The sequence below is a fragment of the Astatotilapia calliptera genome, chromosome 23 (genome assembly GCF_964374335.1).
Source record: "Astatotilapia calliptera chromosome 23, fAstCal68.1, whole genome shotgun sequence".
Lineage (NCBI taxonomy): Eukaryota > Metazoa > Chordata > Actinopteri > Cichliformes > Cichlidae > Astatotilapia > Astatotilapia calliptera.
In genome coordinates this window covers 330,081-347,255 of record NC_137443.1, presented here as the reverse complement: position 1 = coordinate 347,255, position 17,175 = coordinate 330,081, and the positions used below count along the sequence as shown (strand labels likewise).

General features: G+C 43.3%; 1 protein-coding gene across 5 annotated transcripts in view; it reads right to left on the bottom strand.

Moving 5' to 3' along the window:
- usp13 (ubiquitin specific peptidase 13) overlaps nucleotides 1–17,175 on the bottom strand; it is a 30,790-nt gene that overhangs the window by 6,326 nt on the left and 7,289 nt on the right. For 3 of the 5 annotated variants that reach the window (XM_026159985.2, XM_026159984.2, XM_080297268.1), the window contains 12 exons: nucleotides 16,662–16,846; nucleotides 16,157–16,254; nucleotides 15,131–15,321; nucleotides 14,711–14,782; nucleotides 13,155–13,260; nucleotides 11,536–11,661; nucleotides 6,592–6,745; nucleotides 6,049–6,223; nucleotides 5,839–5,927; nucleotides 5,277–5,399; nucleotides 2,662–2,685; nucleotides 2,105–2,248 (listed from right to left, as the gene is read on the bottom strand). In XM_026159985.2, the coding sequence (XP_026015770.2) occupies nucleotides 2,105–2,248; nucleotides 2,662–2,685; nucleotides 5,277–5,399; nucleotides 5,839–5,927; nucleotides 6,049–6,223; nucleotides 6,592–6,745; nucleotides 11,536–11,661; nucleotides 13,155–13,260; nucleotides 14,711–14,782; nucleotides 15,131–15,321; nucleotides 16,157–16,254; nucleotides 16,662–16,846 (1,487 nt within the window). The remainder of the gene's footprint in view (nucleotides 1–2,104; nucleotides 2,249–2,661; nucleotides 2,686–5,276; nucleotides 5,400–5,838; nucleotides 5,928–6,048; nucleotides 6,224–6,591; nucleotides 6,746–11,535; nucleotides 11,662–13,154; nucleotides 13,261–14,710; nucleotides 14,783–15,130; nucleotides 15,322–16,156; nucleotides 16,255–16,661; nucleotides 16,847–17,175) is intronic. The other 2 variants (XM_026159987.2, XM_026159986.2) reach the window with 2 other exon arrangements.

The following is a 17,175-nucleotide window of genomic DNA, read 5'->3' as shown; positions in this document are numbered from 1 at the left end:
GCACCGTCATCAAACGCTTACCCGAATATTTGAGCTTCTGTCTGTGATACAGTAAAGCGCTAACCACCATTTCAACTTGTAGCTATTTTAAACGCATTAAAATGAACTATATGCCAATCAGATTTTTTAAAAGAGAAATCAAAGGAATATTACTTTTATATCTGGTGAACGTTTTACATATGCTGAACAGTGAAACTGAGCATGGAATGGAAATACTCATTTTTAAGTACAACACACTTCTCTTACTTTTAGTTGAATTTGCTGAAGGTGCACAATGACCGCTGAGGAACAAGGACACTCCCAATAGAACGACTTACTGTTGGCCATAAACACAGCCTTCATTACTCTGCTTGCCATAAATTAAATTGCGCACCACTTATCTCCCCCTATCATCTCTGTCTCGTTCTCCTTGTTTTGCGTCCTTCTGCTCGCCTCCTATACAGATGTGTTTATACCACAGAAAGACGCCGCTCTGTCAGGCTGCCGAACAGAAGAGCAGATGTTTGCATGTGAAGTCTTAAACTACGGCCGTGTCACATTGTCTTTAAAGCCCTCGTGCTGTTTATATTCACTGCGGCGTCTAAAGTGATTAGGTGAACAGCGGTTTAGTTGTCAAACCAAAATAAGCTGAAAGAACCTCCGTGCAGGATCGGACCCTTTAGCTGATGTCACTGAGCCTGAATGCAGCCCGTTTTGTAGATCCATCAAGCCCATTTAAAAACTCCTCTGGAGAGGCCCTTTACAGCCAACCAGGGAAATAAAAACGTGAGTCTGCACCTCAGGGGAACATCTCAGCACAAAGACACAAAGTCAGTCCAGACAAAGTTTCTGGAGACGATCGTGCACGCAGGTGAGCACAGATAAGCACCTGCAGCACACAAAAGAACACAGTGCATGCAATGGAAGAACATGAGATGTGATGCGTCTCTCACTTTCAATTACCTCTGTGTTTAAAAAGGTCCCCAACAAATAAACGTACCTGTCTGTGTAATGCATTCTGTCAGCACCACAGTGGGGGAAATGCCTTTGGCTGATATGTGGATAAAAACATGCAACACAGACATCTTATGTAATCTGACCAACATCTAAACTTTGTCTGTTTTCACTGCAGCTCTTCTATTACTTGTCTCTAGTATTTCTACCTTTGTCTGGATTACAGTTACTCCTTGAATCCTCAGCACTCTCCCCACACTCATTTCGTATCACCACCATGCTGTCTTGAAGCCTCGCTGTGAATGTTTGCAGGTTTAAAACACTAGTTGCACTTTGACACACTATAACGAGAAGGCCCGGCTCACAGTCGCTGCTTTAATTTATCCCAGAGCTGTTCTGTCAGGTTGAAGCCAGGACTCTGTGCAGGCCAGTCGTGTTCTTCAACCTAACATGTGTTCATCCTCGTCTTTATGGACCTTTCTTTGTGCACTGGTGTGCAGTCATGTTGGAACAGGAAGAGGCCGTTCCCAAACTGTTCCCACAAATTCAGGAGCATGAAGTTGTCCAAAACATCTTGGCATGTCGAAGCATTAAGAATTTCCTCCTCCACCAAACTTTACACTCGGCACAGAGGAGTTCTCTTTCCACTTCAGTTGCTGTTGTTCCCAACTGCAACCACTTTGTTATAACGCCACTAACAGTTGACTGTGGAATATTTAGTAAGAAGGAAATTTAACGAGTGGACTGCACAGGTGGTGTCCTATCACAGCGCCGCGCTGAAATTCACCGAGCTCCTGCAAGCGACCTGTTCGTGGCACAGTTGTTTGTAGAAGCAGTCTGCAGCAGCTGACTTTACACACCTGCAGCCACAGAAGTGACTGAAACACCTGAACTGAATGATTTGGGTGGGTGCGTGCTTCTGGTGATATAAAGTGTACATCGTGGAAAAAATGCATTTGTATTGTTTTTATTTAGTATTTTATGTGTGAAAAAAAGCAAATAAGTCCCAACATGTAATTTGATACCAGCACTAACATGTTTATAGCCCTGAACTGAGAAAAATGTTTGTACAGAACTTCTGACTGTAGAGGTCATGTGACATGTTTAATTTCACACTCCACCACGACATCATCCTCCATCCTCGGTGCATTGTGCCGTGATGCTGGCTCACCTGGCTCTTCCATATGGGCTATGATCCAGTTGAAGGCCATCTCAGGGCCCATGTTCCCCGTGTAGTACACCGCCTTCCTGCAGGCCTCCAGCGGAAAGCCCATCTCCGCCAGCTGCATTACTGCAGCCTCGTCTATTTCTGGAGCTGGGGACACAACAAATCAGCATCAATAACTAAAACATGCAGTTGCTGATTCAACAGTAGCAGTGGCTTGAGTCTAAACAGCCAAACAGATTTGTGGCGACTCCCTCTGTGGGACTCATTAAACAAAGAGAGCAGAGGAGCGTCGGGCCTGCAGAGGCATCTTTGTTGAGGGATGATTTATCAAGGAGAGAAATGAGTCTGGCTAAAGCAAGCAGAGCTGCACAGCAAAGCCAAGTTTGTCACAAAGTCGAGAGCAGCTGCAGCACCTGCTCAGGTAGGTCAGAGGTTTAGCTCGCTAGCATTCATCACCACTGCTTCGAGCTCGAAATACATTTTCTATGGTTATAACTTATAGAAATGTTGCATGTTTATTCAGTTTGGCACACAGCTGTGCAGAGAAATTAAATACTTACAGTCCAAGGAGCTCATGGAGTTATCTGAAAGAGGAGGAGGACACGGCACAGTCAAGCATCACCATCGCTGGCTCTGTATTTACTGTTGATTCTGTTTTGGAATCATTTCACTCTTTGAGAATAATAAAAGATTTGCAGACATTTGTACAGATAGCATCTATAATCGGCCAAGACAATATCCTGGAAAATCTGAGCTGCCGGCACGTTATTAATATTCACAAACAAAGGTACAGTTCATCAAACAAATCCATTGTAACACAGGGAATCCAGATGTTTTCGAGTACCCGTGGCGGGTCCTGGGCACAGTTGGTATTTCTGTCTTTTAAATTTTCTTTTTACCTTTCTCATAAAAGGATCATTTAGCTGCAGAACATCAAGGGGAGAAGCAAATGTCCCCTCCCACACCCCTCATGAGTCACAGAAACACTGCCCAACTGTGTTATTTTGGACCGTGAAATGTTGTCAGTGTCCTACAAACACATTTTATTTTACACAGATATGAAAACATCGGGTGAACGAAGAAAAAAAATAATGCAGAAACACGGCCTGAGAGCGGCACAGGCTTTTGTTCATTTTCCTTTGTTTTCCCCTCATGGCCTCAGTTACAGCCCCTCGGACGGCTGCTGGGTTTTATCCAGTTTGCTATATTAACTGAAAGGAAATACTGACCCAGTGAATGCAGCTGGAGTAGCCATCTTCCATGGTTTCTTTTAAATCGCAGGTTTGCTTTAATAGGTTTAAATGGATAATGTGAGTAACCAAAACAGGGAAGGAACAAAGCTGAACCAGTTTCAATACATCGTGTGCAGTTTGTGATTGTTAATTTTGTATTTTTTAACCAAAAGAAAAGTGGAAGCAAAAGAAAACAATTCACTTTCCATTTTCTGAATGGCCTGGAATAATTGAGTGAATAGAAACAGACCAATGAGAAATAATGTGCTTCAAGCAGCGTACAGGAAAACACATTTGTGTGCTGCTATGAAATCAATAAGAATCACTGAAGCCTTTTGGAGATAGAAGTGCGACCAACGATGAATCACTGCGAATTCCAGCAGGGGAGGAACGGGCCAGCGGTTCATTTACAACCAGCAAAACTCATCATATGAATGTGAAATAAATAAATCTGAAAGGCCATTGAATGCAGCGTGTTGTCTCCTCTGACCTGTTTTCATTTCACAGCTTTAGCTGCACGATTTACAGAGGCAACGCTGTTGTTAACCTCCTGAAATAGAAGCTCAGAGCGACGTGCAGATTTGCTGCAAATAAAAGCATGTGTGTGTCTGTGGCCCTCAAAGATATCTGTACAGGACGCCAAGCCGTAACAGGGTCTAAGCAAACCAAAACAATGATGCTCTAATGTGCAGATACTCCACTCAGATTGTTTGACACCGACAGTACAGCACACCATGTTCAGTCCTAAAATATTTAGGCACACTAAGACAAGCGAGTGCAAAGTTTTTCTATTGTGTATTCATGTGCTAAGATGCAGCAGACGAAACCAAAGAAAGATCCAAGTTTATGGATGTGTGAAGCACAGCAAAGGCTGCTCTCAGATGTTACCGTCTCTGCTCGAGCCCACCCCCAAATGTGCTCACAGCCTGAAACATTATAGGACTCTCTGTACTTCACATCTGCTGAAATATTAACAGAGACAGCGATGTAGCTGAACTTTACAACAGGAGGAGGAAACTGCAATCACAGAGCAGAGAGAGACGAAAGGCAAACAAAAAGGAGGGCACTGCCTTTGTGGGGTTGATTTTTTATTTTTAATAAGGGCTAAAGTGGCATGGATTTAACGGCTGAAATATTACCAAGCCTGCAAAAAAGTTTCTTAAAAAGTGACAATATTTTATTGAGTGCTATAACTCGCTAGCTTCCAGTACTTTAATCCCAGAGCTGAGGGAAGTGCGTTACAAGGAGATCTGGTGAAATCATTAGAACCTATTAGGCTTAGCCACACTGTGAACACAAACACTCTTCAGTAATTGATTGAGCATGCCTTTCCTGTGGGATTCCATTTAATGTGTCCTTAGGAGGGAATATGGGTGGCTTTCAGCAGAATATTATATTAGAGACAATTTCACAGACCATTTAATTCACAAAAATACCCGAGACCTGCCAAAAAGGATCTGGGGCACTGCAGCTGGTTTAAGCAGCAACGTGTTATGTTATAGGGTAAACACAAAGTTTCATATACTGAGGTGTTTCTAGCACATAAATGGAGTGAAGAAATATTCTTGGCTTTTTTGGCTAAACAGTACAACAAAAGGCTTCGCGCTCTGGGAAAACAGTGCCCTTTAAAATTAATAAGGGACTGTGAAATCAAAGATGAAGGGCCAAAAACGCCCGGAGTAATTAAGGGTGCTGGTACACTGTTTTTCTAGAATTCATGCATGACTGCTAACACCCCTGTAGGCCAATGCAGGCAATTTATGAGAGCCTGTAACCTTCTCATTGAATTCTGGGTGAGAAAAATGGAGCAGCATCTAATAGATGCCATATATTATAATATATGGATGTTTATTTGTCAACATCAAACAGAAAATAATACAGAAAAGAGCAAATTGTTAAACTCAAATAGGCTTAAAAACTCCCTCCTCCATTTTATTTCATACCTCTGGTGTCTTCGGGTAAAACAATGGGAGGCATGAGGTCCGGCAGCTCTTCTTCACCTGCCTGCAGCCCCGTGGCTCGGAGCCGGTTCAGATCCAGGAAGTCGGGAACGTCAATGACCACATCTGCAGAGCGAGATATAAAAGTATCAAACTGAAGAATCCAGCAGTAAGAACAGTGAGCTCTCAGATCAACTTTTAAATATTACGATCTATATGTGAGGCGTGAACTGACCTTTTTCCCCATTTATGAACTGAACTGAACACTTTATGAACATTTTAAGGTGCTAAACACACCGATTGATTTTCAACTACCAGCTAAACAGCAAAAGCGTTTTACGGACACCGACAGGATGACAGATAAACGTTTATAACCATGTGTTCAAAGTGCAGGTGAAACGTTTTCTCCACCCGGCAACAGATTCACTGCTGTGCCTTGTGAACTGCAGTTTAATGGTGCCCTCTGCTGGGGGTTTATAGCATTGCACTTACTGAGACATGCTGGTGGAGGGAAATATAAGGTCAATAAATCTGATCAGTCACTAAAGTGTGAGATACTAGTTACCTAGTTTTTTCGGCACCCAATCAACTCCAAATGTGAATTTCTTAATCTGCACCACCAGATACTCTGGGAACGAGGCAAATCGGGAAGTTCTGTAAAAGAATGTGTTGAAAATTCAGTTTATGAATCCAGCTGGTTTTCGTTTAAATATACTGGTTAAAAAGGGGTGTACGTTGGTCATTTCTGGCCCGAGAACAAGTGGACGTTGCTTACTTGACTCCAGCTGACTTGGCCTGCAGTGCCGAGCTCCAGAAATCAGGAACATTTTCCGGCTCTGTGAAGGCCTGCAGACAAGCAGTGAAAGGGATCCGCGCTCTCACTGGTTCAGGAGGGGGACGCATGTTCTCTTCTGCTTCCTTACGCTTGACCTCATATGCAAGTAGCTCCTCTGGTAATGAAAAAAACAACAAAAATGTGTCACTTTCATTTGCAGCATTCTCAGAACTGAAGGTGCTGCAAAAGCTGCAAAAGCCAATGTATTTGTTGTAAGTGTAGCATTGCAGAGCTTTAACTAAAACTCCACTGTTTCAGTCAAATACTCTCATCTTGGCAACATTTAAATAGTACATACAATTTGTCACGTAATACTTTATATCAAGCTGTGAAGGTGTAATTATACCTTACATACAAAACAGCTCTTAGCCGGGAACATTATTCCCTTCTCAGAGCAGGTCCAGTTCATTCTCCCACTTGCTGCAGTGACCAGAGGCAATCGTGGCCTCCATTCGCATTGTAAGCGTGTGGGGGCTCCGTTACCTCGATTGCTGGCGGCCTCAAATGGAGCGGGCAGCTGGATGCAGTAGTCAACCCGCTGAGTGTAACGGACACGACGAGTCTGGCAGCACTGAACTCGCTCCTCCACCAGGAAGCGAAACACATCACTTGGATTCTCTGAGCCTGCGCTGTTCCTCTGCAGAAACACCAAGATTTACGATTCAGAGACGCTGAATATGAGCATCGATAACAGAATCGGACCACATTTGGATTATGTGTCAGGCTGACTTTAGTTTATTATCCCTAAAGCAGGCTTGGCCGAGTCCAGGCCTCGAGGGCCGGTGTCCTGCAGGTTTTAGATCTCACCCTGGGTCAACACACCTAAATCAAATGATTAGTTCATTACCAGGCATCTGGAGAACATCAAGACATGTTGAGGAGGTCATTAACCATTTAAATCAGCTGTGTTGGATCAAGGACACATCTAAAACCTGCAGGACACCGGCCCTCGAGGCCTGGAGTTGGACACCACTGTCATAAAGTATTAGTCCCATCCATCCATCATTAATTTTGTTTCGGTTATCTGGGGCCGGGTCGCAGGGGCAGCAGCCTAAGCAGAGAAGCCCCGACCTGCCTCTCTCCGGCCACCTCCAGCCTTTCCGGGGAAACACCAAGGCGTTCCCAGGCCAGCCGAGAGACATAATCTCTCCAGCGTGTCCTGCCTCTTGGCCCGGCACACCTCAACCGGCTCCTTTCAATGTGGAGGAGCAGCGGCTCTACTCTGAGCTCCTCCAAGATGGCCAAACTCCTCACCCCATCTCTAAGCCACTGTTAGGGAAAATATTCTAAAACACTTCTTCAGTAAAGACTCAGAGAAGAGAAACACACAGAACTTCTTGCTAGCAAGGGCAGCCTCCAAACTGAGACTCGCACTAAGAAACTGCCCCGGTCTTTATTTATACTTCAGTGAGCATTTGTGTGTGTGTGTGTGTGTGTGTGTGTGTGTGTGTGTGTGTGTGTGTGTGTGTGTGTGTGTGCTGCTGATCAAAGGGTCATATAACATGAAAGCACAAAAGGTACATCCTTGGTTAAGAAGAGGGTAATCTCCCCCTCACCCTAGATGGTTCACCCTAGATAACACAGTGAAGAAGTCCAGCGGTTCATCTAGGCAAAAAGGCACTTAGACTAAAACAGACATAGCTATGTTAAAACAATAAAACAATAAAACAAGGTGCAACCTCTCATGCTCCCAGGACGTGGGGGTGCATTCCTGGAGTGCACACCAAGCCTGCAGCCTGTTAGAGATCACACATCCTGTCACTACACAATTAATTATATGCCTCTAAGCATACATGGTTAAATATTTCCTAATACAAATAACTACATGCAGTATTCTACCATATGCAAACTTATATCACTAAAAGATTATACTGACTACTAAATACAATTTTCCATTGACAGCCACTCTTCAGAGAAAGCTCATTTCCGCTGCTTGTATTTCGGTCACTACCCAAAGCTCATGACCACAAGGGTAGGGATGTAGAACAACAAGTACATTGAGAGCATTGCTTTCACACTCAGCTCTCTCTTCGCCATGATGGACTGGTACAGCGTCTGCATCACTGCAGCCACAGCATCAATCCGTCTGTCAATCTCCTGTCCCTTTCTCCTTTCACTCATGAACAAGACCCCAAGATACTCCTCCACTTGGGAACTTGTCCTAGAGTAGGCACTTCACCCTTTTCGAGCTGAGGACCATGGCCTCAGATTTGGAGACTATGCAGACCAAGCTCTGCAATTAACCAAACACCCCATACTCCCTGAGCACCTCCCACTGGATACACCAAGGGACAAAGTCGAATGTCTTCTCCAAGTCCATGGTCCTGGTTCCACGACCAGGACAAAAACCGCATTGTTCCTCCTATATCCGAGGTTCGACTAACGGATACATTTTCCTTTCCAGCACCCTGGCATAGACTTTCCCAGGGAGGCTGAGGACTGTGATCCCCTACAGTTGGAGCACACCCTTTCTTGAAGATGGGAACCACGACTCCGGTCTATCAATCCAGAGGTACCACACCTGATCTCCACGCAGCACTGCAGAGGCGTTTCAACCAAGCCCGCCCTACAACATCCAGAGCCTTCAGGAACTCAGGGCGAACCTCGTCCACACCAGGGGCTCTGGCACCAAGGAGCTACTTCAGTGACCTCCCCCCGGAAAAGACGAGTTGTCCCCCTCGTCTCCAGACTCTGCTTTCTCTGCGGAAGACTAAGGAAGTCCTCTGAGTTCCATCCACTGTGCAACAATGTCCTCGGTCGAAGCCAGCAGCGCTCCACTACACACAGTGCAGGTAGAGCACTGCTTTACCCTCCGAGTCGCCTGACGGTTTTCCATGTTTCTTCAAGGCAGTCCGAAAGTCTTTTTCCTCCCTGAACTCCTCCCACACTCGAGTTTTTGCTTCAGCCACTCCCAAACCATGTTCCGCTTGGCCAATCGGTACCTATCAGCTGCCATCGAAGTCCTAGGCTAACCAAACCTGACAGGACTCCTTCGTCAGTCTGATGGTTCCCTTCACGTCTGGTTCGGGGGACACCACCACGACGGGTACCAACCACCTTGCAGCCGCAGCTCAGTGCAACGGAGGTGCTGAACATGGTCAGACTCAATGTCCCGAGTCTCCCTCAGATTGCTGTTGAGCTCTGCCGGAGGTGGGAGCGCTGGCATATTAAGCAAATTATAAATACAGTTAAATGTAACAGCTCTATTTGACAATGACATAAACTGGGGAAGAGGTGGATAGAGACTGGATATATAAATCACAGAAACGACTGTCTTTGCCGTGGTCTCTCTAGACTCTCCTGGCAAGACTTAAGCGTGACTGCAGTTTGACCCACATTTCTTAATACAGCCATTCAAAACACTGATGTGACTCTTTAATTTACCAAATGCCTCAATGGAGAGAGCTGCATCTTTTTTAGAAAACTAGGAAGAATCATTATCACTGACAGGCTCCATATCCTCAGCAGGGCTGATTGAAGCAGTGTTTATTTGAAGACTGTGGTGAAGGATGGCACTGTGATTAAAGCACTCGTTTGCCAAGGCCAAGGCCTCTCTGCACCCCAGCCCTTCTATTCTAAGATGCTACAGCAATACACGAGTTATAATGTCACTTCAGCCATATTTGTAGGATGGCACAGGCTGGGCGTGCTGCTGATGGTGGTGATGTTATTCAGGTTATCCATGTATGGGTAACTAAACTGGCATGTAAACACTGACTAGTAGGTGAAAGGAGGTGTGGAAACAAAAACAAAAATGTTAATCACATTTAGTGTGAAATATATCTACAGATGATTTTTTTTAACAACAGCCACAGAGGTTAGGAGAGATTGGTTGTTATGTTTTGTTTATGTGCAGACTATCTCAGGGCATGCGTCCTGGGTGAGGCAGAATCGGAGGCATTATCTGGCCACACAGTGTAAGCGATAGCAGAGGTCTATAGATATCCTGCTTGAGACAGACATTTCAGCACACCCCATGTTTATGTACCAACCAGGGAGACGGCGTGCTGTGTTTAGTCGAAAACAAACGGCCCCTCCTCCAATAAACTGTCTGTCCCCGTGTGTCACACTCACCATATCCCACAACAGCTCCCACTCTGTGACAATGTCACAGAAAACTGCAGTTTACAGCACATCGGTCACGTGGGATGTTTTACGTCATTTTAAAGATTTTCTGTGACGCAGCGAGGCACGCTGACAGACGTCAGGGTTTTTTAATTTTACAGAGCAACATTGTAACACTTACATCAAATATAGAATTCACAGATGTATTTACATTCACATTTCTAAAAGTCGTTTGCCAGATTTATACATTCATCAGCCACTTTATTAGATACACCTTGCTAATACCATTTGGACCCCCTTTGTTTTCTTAACTTCTCTAATTCTTTGTGCCAACAGGGTGCTGGAAACAAAGATCAGAGATTTTGGTTCGACGTTGCTGCAGATTTATTCAACTCCACGTCCATGATGCGAATCTCCCGTTTCCACCACAACCCAAACTTGCTCTAGTAGTTTGAAATTTGGTGACTGTGGAGGCCTTTCAAACTGCAGTGCGTTGTCACTGAAAGCAGTTTAAGATCAACTTTGTGCTCATTTGCATACATAGATTCCAACAAGTGTTTATTTGAGTTATTGCTGCCAGCCTCAGTCTGACTCTGACGTCTCGTACTCGCACTCACTGGATATTTTCTCTTTTTCAAACATAGAGAAGGTCGTGTTGGGAAATCCCAGCAGTTCAGCAAACTCTGCAGTCACAGCCTGTCACTTTCACAGTCACTGGAATCACCTCTTTCCCATTCTGGTGCCCAGTTTGAACTTGAACACAGTATTTGCATTATAAGACAGTTGAACAGGGATGTCGCGGCCTTTTACGTTCCAAACACCAAAAAAGTCCAAGAAAAGGCCGTGGGTGGCAACGGGAGGTTTGTTTTAGAACGCACTTCTGACTCCATTGTTTAAAAATTATATGCCGTTTATTTCGTGGAAAATTATAAACAAAAATCAGCCAAATAACTTCTTAAAACTTAAAATTAAACGAAAGTTAACTTAATTTGCTTTAACAACTTCAAAAGTGGTCAAAAAATCATTTCCTAACCCTCCCGTCTTCCCATCTGACATTTGGCAAACAAAAAACCTCTTTACCACACCCATCCAGGGTGCTCTTAATCTCTTGATTAATGAGAGGGTCCATAAGCTAATAAACCAATCACTTTGCAAAAGCTTCTCCAATAAAATTAATTACAAATTTACATAACAAAACCAGGTCAGTATATTCTTACACCTTTAAAGAAAAAACAAAAATGAATACAGATTGCATTTTATAAACATTCAACAAAAATGGCCACAACAAGGGATGTCTAATAAAGTGTGTAATTAGTGTACATGTGGATATGTGAAGACATTTTTCCACCCGGCTTCACTCACCTCCACCAGGTTGATCATGTGCAGGAGGAATTCATGAGCATCTTGTTGTCTGTTGGAGGAAAACTCTGGGTGTCCCCTGCTGACCAGAGCCTTCAACATTCGAGCAGAGATGCCCTTCTGCTGGTGCTGCAATTAAAATATATATACATATAAAAAGATGTCTCACATAATCTGACTACGCGTAAATACTCGGCCTTTTCAGAGGACCATATAACACAAGAGACAGCTGACCGAGAGTGGGAATTATAGATGTTGGAAGGAATGTGTGATGTCAGGCTAATCAACATGTTTGTCTAACGTGACAATAATATATGTGCTAAAATATGATGCTACAAAGTAACACAGATACTTCAAAAACTCGCTGCTGTGGGGGCACGGTCTGCGGTGCTGCTGCAGGGGTGATGGACACACCTGCACGCCATCTGCAATCACGTCTTGCCGGCTTAAAAATCTGACTGGGTCCTGGGTTGTTGATGTCAATGCGAGTTGGGCTATGAGCTGCAGCTGACTGAGTGTGTGAACAGCAACCAAGTATGCTGAAAAGCATGTTAACGACAACACCATCGGGTCTGCGGTGGGTTCTTTGCACTGGCATCGCCACCTTCTTTGTTAAAAAACTCAAACTTTAAGCTAGCTGTCACAACAAGAAATACAGACGTCTGCATCACAATGCTCAGGTAAAAAGCATCTTTTCCAATGCTCGCCATCACTGTTGATACTTGCAGCTTGTGACTAAAACTTTGTTGCTGCCATACATATAAAAATGTGCTTTCACAAAGATGCAGCAAAAACATTTAACCTGGCTCCTTCACACATATCTACATTTACTTTGGTTAAACAGAAGTTAAAGTGTGAAAAAGCATAAACCAGCAGTTACTATAAAATAAGCAGACGTTTAAATATGTTGCTGCCATCCAATCTATATTTTTTCTCTGCAATCAAACAAAAGTAATAGTCTTTAACACGTAAAACCACCAACCTCCATCACGAGAACGTGTACCAGCATTAAGGAAACAATTTGATGAGACTCTGTGATTGTGCTGGGTCACACTGACATAATACAAGCTCTCCCCCCACATCTCCCCAGCTGTCAATATATGTCCAACCACGATTCCCCATCACACATGCAGGAAGCTCACAGCTCGGCCTGGTGGCTGGTGAAGCTTATGGAAGAAGCCCAGGGCTTACAGAAATAACCCTTTATGGCTGTCCTGTAATTTTGTGGCAGATGTGTACTACGACTCCGAAAAGGCAACAGTTTCAAATGACAAACAAACACGTAAATATTCATATAAATTAAACAGTAGCACATTTTACCCATGTAGCAGCATAAAGCTGTGATGTGAGGAACTAAAAGGCAGAACACAAAATATTAACGGAGCTGTTGAAGTCGAGCAGCTCAAACTGCTGTCAACAGTTTGTAGACCAAATGAAAACAGCAGGAGGAGGAGAGAAGCGACTTTAAACATATATAAACTCAACTACACTCCTTAAAAAACAACTCTGTTACGTTACTATGAAAAACCAAACGTTAAATCAAACTGAGCGGCTAAATCTGAATGTTAGGATTATTCGCATGCTTCTGTTGCTTATGGACCCAGTTTGGAAGCTGGACATACCCAGTTTAACACCTTGTATTCTTCTTTCATCACCTGTTCAATGAGCTCAGATTTCATGGGCGGTTTGGAGTACTGGCCTGAAAGCAGTCCATGTCCCAGTTTAGCCCTGCCACACAAAAACACACACATAAGCATAAAGTAGAGTCTTATTTTAGTCTTGCTGGGGTTATTTTTTAGATGGCACACCCTGAAGGAAGTGTGCACAGATGTCAAGGAAAAAGACACTACAAAACCTTCAGACAGGGCACTTGGAGGCCAGCTCGTGATAATCCTGAGTTTAAACTAAAGCAGGCTGTAGTCCTAAGTGCCTGTTTTGTTATTGGACTGGCTGTGGCGCCTCTTTGCAGCTCTTTGTGGTTGTTTCTTGTCTTATAAATACGTCTGTGCAGTGGTACTCCAGAGAGACAATTAGGAGAAATACAGTCATTTAGATTCATTCAAGGCTGATGACAGTTTTCATCGACTGTATACTACTTCATATTTATTAAAAGTGAAAAGGAGCAAGCAAGGGGACCTAGTCTGCTTCATTTGTTTCCCTGTCATATATACACTATTACACTGATGTTCTTATTAAACAGTGAGGTCATGTAACAGTTATCCCGATCCAGGCGTGTTTTCATGGGCGTTTTTCCACTCTTGGATCAAAAGCAGACGTCCGATATTCAGTAATAACAGGCACACAGCTATAGCTGCGAGGACAGTAGCTCCACCCACCTGCTGTTCAAACCTTGTGTTTATGCAGAGCAGCCAATCAGACGGACGTTTGCTTCAAGAGGAGCTAAAACAGTTTGTGCCAGACGGTGCATGAGTCCATAAATGTGTGATAAGTGGCGTAAACCCGGCCCTGTGTTAGCCTTACAGCTTACAGGTCACCTGCTTAACTTAGTGAGGCACGCAGCACCGCAACTACTGCAAAGATCTGGAGGAGAGCCTCTTCAAATGATTACACGACCTTTAGCAACATGCTAATTTAATGAACTTAAATATTTGGTGGCAGAACCTCAGCTCCAATCCCCGCCCCCCGAATGCGTCATGTGTATCATGAAAGACTTTCCTGTTTGTCCTTCAGCACCTTGACCTTTATTCACACGTAGCGTTTCTATTAAGTACCTGTTTACAACATAATTGTCTTCAGAATAATCCAACTTTAAGAGAGCGCCATTATACAAATAAACGGTTTACTTTCCTATGACCCATTTCTCGCTGACAAGCTCTAACAGTGACAGATATAAACGTGTTTTTATCTGGCTGCGTGCCTCACAGCATGAAATACACAGCTGATATCTATCGCCTTCCTGGCTAAGAATCTGCTTCCCATTCATCACACCCACAGCATCTGACTGGCCTCTTGCAACATACTGGCTTATGTGACAAAGTCAAACAGATTTTACAACTAGCATCAAAATTCATTGGCAAGATTTGGTTCTATTAGAAAACGACACATCGTGTTAATTATGTTATAATTAACAAAATATTCCAGTCCTGAGCAGCTAGAAAAACACCCTCTCCTGTTTGTGCAGTTCCACACTGCATAACGTGACACTGCAGTCACTTACATTTGAGTTGCAAAGTCCTGGGTGGGGTCGAGCGGTGAGTAGTCAAATATCCTCTGAAGATTACCCACATACCTGGAGAGCAAAGCATGAGTCACACTCTGACCTACAGAGGAGCATACGGGATGATGGACCCTCAGGAACATTAACTGTAAAGTAACAGCTTTAAATATTGCTCAAAAGATTTTTTTTATGTCCTCTGTCGACTGACATGAATAAATATTTGTAAATTATTTTGAACAACAAATTTACACTTTAAACACTTGATAAAAAACAGCTTTGATTGTTAATAAAAACTGAAAAAGTATTTCAGATTCTTCTGTGGTAACAAGACCTCATTTTTAAACTGGCTCTAAAGAAAAGCAGTCTTTCTGTGAAACCAGTACAGAATCAATAACATCTGACATACGAGATATTACTCACATCCTTTGGAAGTCTGGGATGCTGAAGAGGACCTGCATGACCGTACTAAGGTAGCAGCTGCTTCCCAGATTTTTGATGCCTGTATAACCAGAGCCATACACCTCCTTCAGCTTCATGCCCGACTCTTGGATCACCTCCCACTCGCTGACCCACGGCCGGGGTTTATTGTCTGTGTGGTGCCCGTTTTCTGTCTGAAGGGGGAAAAGGGAAGCTATATTAGAAACACCTTTTGGGAGAAACAGAGTCTTCATCTGGTTCTCAAAGCTGGAGAGAATTTGACTGGAAAGTCTATTATGGTTTTTAAACTCCACCCCACATGAAAAACGCCTGGTTAGACCAAAAACAGTGTTGGAGAATCCAGGCAGGTCAATCCCAATCAGTCCTACACTTTTTATTCATGTACTAAACTAAACTCTGAGATGAAGTTCTTTTAAATGTGGATTGTTTTGATTGAAATATCCCCAAAAACCCCAGACTGATGTTTTTGGGACTGACACCTATTGGCACGATTTAAATACAGTGTTCATCAAATTTATTGGAGCATCTGACATACAAACAAGAAAACATAAATATTTACAGCTTTTTCAAAAACTTCTAATCAATCAAGCATAATATTCAACCACTGTAGGAATGCAAGTCAATTTGTGTAATTTGGCATTTTAATCAAAAATAATAGTGTGCTTCACTCATACAGATTAATATGGGAGAGGATTAGGGCCACTGGAGTCCTCTTCCATAGCATTAACCATTACAGAAACACCAATTACTACATTTAAATAGCAGTGATTTAGGGCAGCTGTGTCATAAACCTCTCAGTGAATTTAACAGCGCTACATCTCTTCAAAGTTTTCTTTATTTCACGTAAAGAAATGTAACAAATGTTTGTAAAACTCCAATGAAAATGTTCAGTGTGTAGCTGCAGCAGTGAAGCGTGGTGTGCGTTTGTTATTGATTTGATAATTGACTGATTATTACTGATTTCTTTGATGTGTTTTAGATGTTTTAGGCTCAAAGCAGCTAACTTACTCCTTTCTGCATCTGTAGCATGTCTATTCCAAAATGTGACAGGTGCTCTGATACGTGCGGGTCCAACACAGCTTCTTCTTCCTCAAACGAATAGATGTCTGAAATTTAAAGAGCAGTTAATCACTACAACAAGATTCATTGTTGGGATGGTAACTTACTCGCTTTAGAAATGAACTACAGATGGATGAGATCTTGCTTTGTATTTCCAAGAGTCACTGTGTGAGCTTCAGGAACAAAACTTTGATCGGACAGTCGGTAGGTGAAATTATTATTATAGCTACACGATGCTACACATTATGTCAAATTTTTAAAAACGAAGCGAGTTTAACTACATATTATTGTGTTTTAAACACTACCATAAATTTGATCTAAACTACAAGTTTTCTGTAGTTTTCTTTGCATTAAAGATCAAAACAAATGTAAAGGAAGGATCACTGACAACGTGAAATAAATGAAATTCTGGATTCGTGGAACGGCTCTCGTGATGATATCAAGAGTCCCAGACCTGCTCCATCGGGGGTGATGGTGTCCAGTTTGACAGCCAGAGGGTAGTTGGTCTCTCTGTAGTGCTCCAGTGCATGGCCGTTACCACCGCTCCCATCAAAGAACCACTTCCCACAGAGCACCGCTGCGTCTGTCAGGTTCAGCCACAGGTTCTCTCTCATCTCACACTTCTGACACTTCCAGCCACTGCAGACAACAAAACAGACTCGTGTTGTTGATGTGCCATTTTTAATCACTCAGTCGTGCCAAGCCTCACTTTTGACTGCAAAATGTCTGTGAAGCTTCTCAGTCATCCAGGTCACAGCAGTCTAAGGAGCTCGGATGGAGAAGCGTCTGGACTCCTTTAAGCTGCTTCAAGACGTTTCACCTCTCATCTGAGTTCTAAGGTCAAAACAGTCAATCTGGGACTCTCCACCATTTGACCCTAGAATGAAGAAGCTTCTCGGATGAGAGGTGAAACATCTTCAAGCAGCTTTTCCATCCGAGCCACTTAGACTTTTACTGCAACATTGCAT